General features: G+C 44.0%; 1 protein-coding gene across 1 annotated transcript; it reads left to right on the plus strand.

Annotated features, from left to right (window-relative positions):
- Window positions 1-328: 328 nt before the first annotated feature.
- Window positions 329-8,083, plus strand: G6PC1 (glucose-6-phosphatase catalytic subunit 1; the record flags this gene model as incomplete). The annotated part of the gene is made up of 5 exons (XM_079724591.1): window positions 329-558; window positions 2,459-2,568; window positions 5,124-5,229; window positions 5,863-5,978; window positions 7,572-8,083. 5 exons carry the CDS (start codon window positions 329-331, stop codon window positions 8,081-8,083), a joined length of 1,074 nt encoding a protein of 357 aa, XP_079580717.1.
- Between the last annotated feature and the right edge of the window lie 1,300 nt (window positions 8,084-9,383).

Here is a 9,383-nt window from a genome sequence, read left to right on the forward strand (position 1 = left end):
AGGGCAGCCCCTTGCACTGTCAAGCAACAATGCCAAAGTTAATAATTGGCTGTGCCAGCCCATGGACGATCAGGCTGTTTTTGTGTGCCTGTTTTTCTATTTTACGTAAATCACGCTGAACATGTTTGCATCAACTTACTGGTGATGCACCTTTGATCAATAGATTTTAGACAAAAGCGGTTTTTGAGTCCAAAGATCAGGGCTGGGTTGACCTGCAGACTGGATACAGAGTGTATAAAACAGAGGCAAGGCACAGGCTGATAGCAGAACAATCAACATCAAGTCTGAAATAACTGCAAGGGCACAGCCAAAGGCTTCCTGAGTGAGGATGGAGGAGGGAATGAACGCTCTGCATGATTTTGGGATCCAGTCAACCCGCTACCTCCAGGTGAATTACCAGAACTCCCAGGATTGGTTCATCTTGGTGTCTGTGATTGCAGACCTCAGGAATGCCTTTTATGTCCTCTTCCCCATCTGGTTCCATCTTCGAGAAGCTGTGGGCATCAAACTCCTCTGGGTAGCTGTGATTGGAGATTGGCTCAACCTCGTCTTTAAGTGGTGAGTAAGAGCCAGACAAAGAGGAGCTCGGCAAGGAAAGAGGCTGGCATTCTCTCTGGAAATGTCTGTCCATCAGAAGTTGCCTTCTCCTTGTTATTTGGGAAGCCACAGGTTACTCCCCTCCTGACTTTGGATCCTCTACAGAATGAGGGAAGACAGAGAAAACGCTGTCAGTGAGCTGAAGATACAGGAAAGGCTATGTCAAATGGATGGAAGGCCAGCTGGACCTTGTGAATTATAGGCTATAAGCAAAGAAACACTGTTTTATTACTTTGAAACGGCGTAGGTGACATAAAGATAGATGTACGAAGGAAAAAAATGCGGTATGAAGAAAGGAAACACATAGGCAGTTTCAAAGCTTATTGTGTGGGGTCATGAGAAGTAATCCAGGGAACTCTCTTGTTCAGCCACCTACCAGCTGTATGTCCTGGACAACTCGTAGCAACTCTCTGAGTTTCTGTTTTATAATCTGTAAACTTAGATTATCTCTGGGACCTTAATAATTAGTATAGTTATTGACATTTATTGAACACATAGTATGTGCCAGGCCATGTGCTAAGCACTTTAAGGCACTGAGTTAAACGACTAGAAAAACACAGGTGGTGTCGGAAGCAGGATTGAAGCCCAGGCAGGCTGGTTTCAGAGGCAAGGCTCTTACGAACTATGTTATATCCAGTGTTGATAAACTGACTCTTGGGGGTAAAAAGCCCTGATTTTAGTATTTGCCAGTTTCTACTGTGTATATTATCCCACTTTCAAGCTACCATTGGGTCCAGCTTACAAAAATCCAGTGGCTAACATTTGTTAGCCAGTACCGGATGACTCTAACACATTACTGGTTTGGCCTCTATTTCCTCATCTAGAAAATGAAGAGGTTGGACCAGCTGCCCTCTAAGATCTTTACCATCCCTAAAATTATCTTTGTTCACCGGCAGATGATTCTTAAGATCTCTTCTAGCTCTAATTTTCTTTGGCCATAAACAAGAAAAGTCCTTTAGGGTAGGAAGGAACATCGTTATTGGGCTCAGAAGCCCAAGGCGTATTGACGGGATTCTGAAATTCCCGTTGAAAAATCGACTTTGTCTGTAACTTCTGGTATTCAATAGCATAACTCTAAAAAATAAAAAGATAAAGCATTATTCCAAACATCTAATTTCATGTAAAGAACCATGGATTTTCTCTCAGTTGGTAGACGTCAGAGTTAGTGGCTAATTTTAGTGAGAAATCACTCTTCCTCCACTGCAGGGCAAAGGAGGCATCCTGATCAACCCTTCACACCTGTTTCCACAATGAAAAACATGCTTTGAAAGGGAAAGCGGTTTGTCTGAGATATTCTGTTTCAAAGCTGAGAGCATACAGAACAAGCCCCTGAAGCTATGTATGTCCTTACAGAGAGTGATTCTGGTGGAAACAGAGACCACATCTCCTGGTGGGGCTTGTCCTTGGGGCTGGGGCTCATTCTCTGGTGTCTGGAAGAAACCCAAGACTCTGGAGGCCAGCAGAAAGAGAACCCATAGAATATGCAAGTCCAAGTTGCAAACTATAGTTCCTATGCATCCTGCCAGGACAAATTCTCCTTGGGGTTTAAAAAAAAAAAAAAGTCACATAGTTGCCGTTAATACGGCTTTGAGGATATTGGATTTATTTATTTATGTTTGAATAAAGAATACCTCCAAATAGTGCAAAATTCAAAAGTTATATAACGGGTGCACCATAAAAGTCTCCCTCCCTTGCCCCTCTCCAGCCATCCAGTTCCCCTTCTTGGAGGTGCCCGTGGTACCAGTGTTCTGTGTAGGATCACATGGGTCTTCTCCTTGAGCTACTCTCTCTTCTCGAAGGTGTGGCATTGGGACAAAGTGTTCCTTCAGTAACTCCAGATATCGGTTCTGCTTTTTCACAGGATTCTCTTTGGACAGCGCCCATACTGGTGGGTCCTGGACACCGACTACTACAGTAACACCTCCGTGCCGCTGATAAAGCAGTTCCCGGTCACATGTGAGACTGGCCCAGGTGAGAGTCGCAGCCCTTGTCCAGACAGAAACTAACTGGGTGGACCTTGCTCACAGTGGACACCTGGTAACAATGTTCTGGATGAAGCTGCTTTGAGGGGGACATGAGCAGAGCCACTCTTGCAAGCTTTGGTCATGGTCTTGGATTTGGTACAACTCCATTTATTTTATTTTATTTTATTTATTTATTTTTGGCTGCATTGGGTCTTTGTTGCTGCGCGTGGGCTTTCTCTAGTTATGGGGAATGGGGGTTACTCTTCATTGTGGTGCGCGGGCTTCTCATTGCAGTGGCTTCTCTTGTTGCAGAGCATGGGCTCTAGGTGCGTGGGCTCCGTAGTTGTGGCTTGCAGGCTCTAGAACACAGGCTTAGTAGTTGTGGTGCACGGGCTTATTTGCCCCGCGGCATGTGGGATCTTCCCGGACCAGGGCTCGAACCCATGTCCCCTGCATTGGCAGGCGGATTCTTAACCACTGCATCACCAAGGAAGTCCGGTACAACTCTATTTGAATTCACTTAAGCAAGGCATTCCCAAATAGCCCATGACTGCCACTTTGGAAATCTGCCTAATGTTTCCAGAACCGAAATTGCTAGTCCAGAAAGGCAAGGGCTCCCTCACAGGCAAAGGGCTCAGGAGAGTAACTGTGCTGTGGCCCTTTGTCCAGGGAAGGGAACACGGTAGAGCCCTGAGCCCCTGGCTGTCCTTCCCAGAGGCCTGGCCCGGGAGATGTGGCCTCCCGAGCTGACTGTCCAATCCCACACCCTGTCTGTATTTTACTAAGTACACCCAGACAGGCGTTTTTCAGCCACATGATAGGTTTCATTTTTCAGTAAGGAAAGGAATACTCAACCCCGTTGCTCACCCGTAGGTCTCAGTGTTATTGTCCCTTCCTCAAAGACCCTATCACTGACCCCCAGACTAGGGCATGGCCCTTAGTTATTTGTTCTCACAAATCCTTGATTCACTTCAGAGCATATCCATTCATTCAAATGTTATTTATCTAGCACCTGCGCCAAACACTGTTCTAGGTACTTGAAATGCCTCAGTGAATAAAACAGACAAAGATCCCTACCCGTGGAAATTCCCTGGTGGTCCAGTGATTAGGACTCGGTGCCTTCACTGTGGTGGCCTGGGTTCAACTCCTGGTCAGGGAACTAAGATCCTGCAAGCCATGCAGCGTGGCAAAAAAGAAAAAAGATCCCCCTCTTGTGGAGCTTAAATTTGAATGGTGTGTGTGTGTGTGTGTGTGTGTGTGTGTGTGTGTGTGTGTGTTATAAAAAAAATCATAATACACAAGTAAAATATTTAGGATATTAGAGGAAGAAGAAGGAAGAGGAGGAGGAAAGAAAGGCAAGCCTTTACCTATGCGGTTCCCTGGAAAGCAGACTCAGATGGAGATCAGCATACAGCGGGTAGGCTACTCTTGGGAGCAGCATTCATAGGAGAAAGGGACAGAAGCCACCTGGGCAGAAGAAACCTAGTTGCGATTCAGTCTCAGCCAAGCCCATAGGAGCTCTGAGTTGATTCAAGGAGACCAGGCCCTTATACCCCAATAGAGACCAGTGATTGGGTGCAGACTCCCCCCAGGGAGAGGGTAGCTGTGATCAAGACAGCTCTTTTCAGCCCAGGACAAGACTTCCAGAGAAGTCTGAGAGCTGAGGGCCATCTGCAACCACACTGTCAACAAGAGAAAGGGGAAATAAGCTCTTCAGTCTAGAAGGGGATCTGAGTGGCACATCTCAGGACCCTCCATCTTTCAGGGAAGAGGAATCAGGAATAGGAATTGAATGCAGTATTAAATAAGGTGGTCAGGGTAGGACTCATTGAGAAGGTGAGATCTGAGCAAAAACTTGAAAGAGGCAAGGGAATTAGCCAGTAAATTTCTGAAGGAAGAGGTGTCTGGTTAGAAAGGCCAACATCACAGGGACACTGAAGTGGGAGTGTGTTTAAGGGAGAGCCATGAGGCCAGCATGACTGGAGCAGACTAAGCAAATAGAGTGGAAGAGAGGTAATGGAAGGCAGATCAGTTTGTGATTGTATACCCAGCATGCTGCTTCTTTGTGTAATCTCTAGATTGTATATAACCATGAGAGCTATGACCTTCTCTGACTTTGCTCACCACTGTACTCCCAAAGCCTAACATGGTGCTGGACATGTAGTAGGAGCTCAATAGATATTTGTTAAATAAATGACTGCATGGATAAATGAATGGATGGCAGGATGGGTAGATGGATGAAAGGATGGATGGGTGGATGGATAATTGGATGGATGGATGGATGGAAAGATAGATTTCAGTCTTTTCCATCAATAGTTGTTCAGCAGTTAGTTGTGATTTTGGTATGCTCATGAGAAAAGGTGAGCCCAGGGTCCTTCTACTTCACCATCTTGTAGCTTTTCCATTAAATTTCCTGAATGGAAAGATAGATGGATGGATGGATAGATGGATGGATGGATGGATAGATGGATGGTTGGATTGATAGCTGATGCCCCCTAGCAATCTCCCACATGGAGACTTTTAACCTTTGGTTCATTCATTCATCTCTTTCCTATCCTTTAGGGAGTCCCTCTGGCCATGCCATGGGTACGGCAGGTGTATACTATGTGATGGTCACATCCACCCTCTCTATCTTTCGGGGAAAGAAAAAGCCAACCTACAGATTTCGGTAAGAACCCAGCTCTGGGTTGTGCGTGGTGGAGGGCAGGAGGTGGCTCTCTGTAGCTGACACACCACTTGCTCTTCTTCACATGCCTCCAGCCCACCCCATGCCTTAGGTTGGTACTGATAAGAGTTGTGGCATTTCTGCTGAGAGTGAATATTAGAGTCATAGAATGTTAGGGCTGGGAGGGACCCACTTAATGAATGTTGTGAACGGGCAACACCTAATTTTAGAGATCAGTAAAAAAGGCCTAACATAGCAGAGGGGTTTCTTGAGATCAGCTAGTGAGCTAGAAGCAGGCTTTAAACAAAAATCCATTTCTGTACCAACAATTGAGACGTCCCGTCCAGGTTAAAATAAACAAAGAAGCAGAAGACATTCCTTCTATGGGGAATTCTGGGTATGCAGACACTGTGCAAATCCTTAATTATGAAACATAAAATAGGGAGGTTAAAATTCACATACACAGGGGTTCACCACTTGCCGTGGTTATCTTTGAATTTTGAGTACAGGCTTCAATTTACAAAAATTCCACTGATGAAGCCTGAGTTTGCCAGGTTCCAACATTCCTGCTGAGGCTGTTCTCTTTGCTGAAGGATCTATATCTGGGTTCCCTTATGGCTGTCTCTTCCATTTCAGGTGCTTGAACATCATTTTGTGGTTGGGATTCTGGGCAGTGCAGCTGAATGTCTGTCTTTCACGAATCTACCTTGCTGCTCATTTTCCCCATCAAGTTGTTGCTGGAGTCTTGTCAGGTACCAGTTGCTCTGGCTCCCTCCCTCCAACTCCCCACCTATACCATTCCTCCCTCATCAGGACAAAATCCCAGCATTCCTGCCATGTTCTGTGTATAATCAATGCTATTAGCATTTCAGTGGGTTGAAAGTCAAGGGTGGGCGATTTGAAATGACTCATTTCTATAGGAGTGCCCAGATGTACACAACTAAGTATGTTCCAGAAACATGGCAATACAGAAAATTAACTTACCCAGTTGAATTAGCTTGAAATCTCCAAGATATTTACATTCTTTATTTCTTACTGGTCTTCAGTTGGAAGTGGCCCCTAGTTTAGTCTTAAGAAAAACTACCAAATTTAACAAATTAACAACATGTCTTTGGAAAGCTCTTTATTTAAATAAATTCATTTGCAAACCTAACAGATACCCACAGCTTCTCTTTATTATAGGTTCTGAATTTTGGATATTTTGTTTTCTTGGATCCAGTTAATAAGGGGCAGGAAAGACTTTGGTTAAGTGTAAGAAAGAATTTCTTGACTTTGTGGGAAGCACTAGAATATAAAACCTTAAGGAAAATGCAGAATTTTTCCCCTGGAGACCTGAAAAAGCAGAGCAGGGCAGCATTCACAGAAGCATGTTGAGAACAAGGGAAATAATGGCTTCATGGCAACCATGAAATTAACACAGCATTTAGCACGGGGTTCCATGTTTGAGAAAGAGCCTGGAAGTTCATGTTACATGAAAGACCCAGGAATGTTTAAGTTAGAGAGGAGAATAACTATCTTTCTTTATTTTATTTTTTGAGTTCCCAATCTGTCTTAGTCTCTTCTTTTTTTTCCCCCAGTTTATCATTTTTTTAATTGAAGTATAGTTGATTTACAATATCATGTTAGTTTCAGGTGTACAGCACAGTAATTCAGATATATATACAGGTATATATACCTATATATATACACATACACATATATATATTCATTTTCAGATTCTTTTCCCTTATAGGTTAATATAAAATATTGAGTATACTTCCCTGTGCTATAGAGTAGGTCCTTGTGGGTTATCTATTTTATATAGTGTGTATATGTTAATCCCAACCTCCTAATTTATCCCTCACCACTGAGAATAAGTATCTTTAAATGTGCTGACAGAGGCTCTAGATTTACCACTTATTAACGCCTGCGGAAAAAACTGAGACCAATAGACATCATTAGAAGGAGAGAGGTTTTATTTAGCTCAGCACAAGGAAGAACTGATCAATGATCAAATCCATGCAAAGATGAAATGGGCTCCCTGAGTGGGAGTGAGCTCTCCATCCCTGAGGGTATTCAAGTAGAGACAGGATGACCACACACACACGCACACACAGTCACACACAGGAAACTTGCATGTGGAGGGAGGAAGTATGTGACATGACTCTTCCATCTGAAAGAATCTGTGGCTGAGGACAGGCTAGAATCACATATGGGAAGAAAACAAATGACCCTCTAATCTGGCATCTGTGATTTAACTCCACAATGGTGGGGTGGATGGCATGTCACCCATTGCTCCAAACTCACCTCTAGCTGAAGGGCCAGCGTCTTCCCCAGTTCTCACGGTCATTCTTTCTTCCGCTCAGGCATTGCGGTTGCTGAGACTTTCCGCCACATCCGGAGCATCTACAACGCCAGCCTCAAGAAATATTTTCTCATTACCTTCTTCCTGTTCAGTTTTGCCATTGGATTTTACCTGCTGCTAAAGGGGCTGGGGGTCGACCTCCTGTGGACCCTAGAGAAAGCCAAGCGAAGGTGTGAGCGGCCAGAATGGGTCCACATTGACACTACGCCCTTTGCCAGCCTCCTCAAGAACCTGGGGACACTCTTTGGCCTGGGCCTGGCTCTCAACTCCAGCATGTACAGGGAGAGCTGCAAAGGCAAGCTTAGCAAGTGGTTCCCGTTCCGCCTCAGCTGCATTGTGGCCTCCCTCGTCCTCCTGCATCTCTTTGACTCTTTGAAACCCCCATCCCAAATCGAGCTGATCTTCTATGTCCTGTCCTTCTGCAAGAGTGCGGCAGTGCCCCTGGCATCTGTCAGTCTCATCCCCTACTGCCTGGCCCAGGTCCTGGGCCAGCCGAACAAGAAGACTTTGTAAAAGGATGTGGAGTCTTCAGAATTTAAAAGTCAATGACTGCACCAAGGATTGAAGGTGGCTAGGGCCTTCTGCCAGCCTGTTGTGAGGCCAGAGGTACTATAGAGTCAGCTCAGGCGACACCCCCCTCCCCCTTTGCAATTCTAATTGCATTGGGTGATGTTTTTTTGAAAAGCTAATAAGGCTCTTTGAGAAAGCCTTATTGGAGGTTGGGTCGTTCTGGATTTTTTTCCACGAAGATATACTTACTCTTTTGTCCAATACACAAAAGCGAGACTTCTTGGTAAGGCCAGCTCATAACGCCAGGCTGGGGATCACACTGAATTTTCTACTCATGCTCATCCGTACCCAGAAAAGGAGAAAGGAGCAGTGGATTTGATAGGGAAAGAAGGATTGATTAAGGAGGATTTTTAAATATCTTGCATATCATGCAAATTATATGTCAAACAATATCTTAATGGCTTTGATTATATACGAATCTTTAGGTAAAGGGCTCGCAACGGTGGGGGACCAACTTAAAGTACAATGAATAGGTCCTTAGTGGAGTAATTCTGCTTCTTGTATTTTTCTATTATATATCCATGGTCATTGTATTTACTGGGATTTCTGAATGGCTGCAGTGATCTGGACATTGTACTAGGTGAGAATATTCAGGCAAAGTCAGCTTCTCCTCTGTAACATTCGATCTTTCTCCTTATTAGCCCAGCTCTGCTTTCCCCAGAATTTTCCACTGATTCCACACCCACCCTGCTGGATCCTCAGATGCCTAAAAGTGACTCTATAGTGGTGCTTTTGTATGTTTCAGTTAAGCTCTGAAATCTTGGGCAAAATGGCAAGGAGAGGGCCAGGATTTCTCTCTCCAGAAGGTCACTCCAATGTTACTTTTGATTCCTGGAGGTAAATATGACTCCTTTCTCTATCTCAAGCCAATCAAGAGTGCATTCTTGGAGGAAAAGCCAACTCCTCCTCTTTGCCTATTCTCTAGTCTCAACTGATTTGCAGAATATGTCCTTTAAAAAAAATGTTGAAGCCTATTTATTTGAGAGTCCTTGTTTTTTCTACTAATTATATAGCTTACTATATAGTATCATTCACACCAACCATCCTGGTCATAACATCTTTGCAAAGAAAAATATATACGTGCAGTATTTTATTAAAACAACGTTTTACTTAAGAATGAAGTCTTGTTGATTACTATATTTTAGAGGCAATGTGATCTGAAGGTTCTAATTCTGGCTTAGCTAAATTTCTAGCTCTTTCTCTATTTCCCTAAACAAATAATTTGGTTTCTATATACTTATGT

The sequence above is a fragment of the Hyperoodon ampullatus genome, assembly GCF_949752795.1.
Source record: "Hyperoodon ampullatus genome assembly, chromosome: 19".
Taxonomy (NCBI): Eukaryota; Metazoa; Chordata; class Mammalia; order Artiodactyla; family Ziphiidae; genus Hyperoodon; species Hyperoodon ampullatus.